Source organism: Penaeus monodon, chromosome 22 (genome assembly GCF_015228065.2).
Source record: "Penaeus monodon isolate SGIC_2016 chromosome 22, NSTDA_Pmon_1, whole genome shotgun sequence".
NCBI lineage: Eukaryota > Metazoa > Arthropoda > Malacostraca > Decapoda > Penaeidae > Penaeus > Penaeus monodon.
Genome location: NC_051407.1, coordinates 4,966,291 through 4,966,726, shown reverse-complemented (window position 1 = coordinate 4,966,726; position 436 = coordinate 4,966,291). Strand labels below are relative to the sequence as shown.

Genomic DNA, 436 nt, shown 5'->3' with positions numbered 1-436 from the left:
CAGCTGTAATTACCATGCCATTAATCCAGACATGACATTAGCTTCAAACCAATATATAAATATATCCACCCCAAAAATTGCAGAATTGTAATATTTCATTACATTCAGTAGCATAGATTTCAGAGATCAGATTCTTATTTTCATTTAAGTTTGATAAAAGTATTGAATATAGATTAAAACACAGCTTCTGTACCATTTACATGAACAGAAAGAAATAATCCTGTATTTCCTTTCATTTAGTAATTACGGGCCATCGGTTCGGTTGCTGCTGGAGCAGTATGGACTGACCGCTGCGCAGGTGCCTCCAGGAGGTCCTCATGGGATTCTTCTGAAAGGGGACGTTCTGAAGTACATCAAGGAAAAGAGTCTTCAGCCACTCCCAATATCTGCAGGTATTGTCTGTTTTGATGTTGCGGTTGTTGGTTTTCTTGTGTAA

The 436-nt window shown here is 38.1% G+C and overlaps 1 protein-coding gene across 1 annotated transcript in view; it reads left to right on the top strand.

The window, feature by feature from the left end:
- Positions 1-436, top strand: part of LOC119586841 (dihydrolipoyllysine-residue acetyltransferase component 1 of pyruvate dehydrogenase complex, mitochondrial-like) — a 10,976-nt gene that overhangs the window by 6,696 nt on the left and 3,844 nt on the right. The window contains exon 4 of the mRNA XM_037935569.1: positions 241-392. Coding sequence (XP_037791497.1) covers positions 241-392 — 152 coding nt within the window. The remainder of the gene's footprint in view (positions 1-240; positions 393-436) is intronic.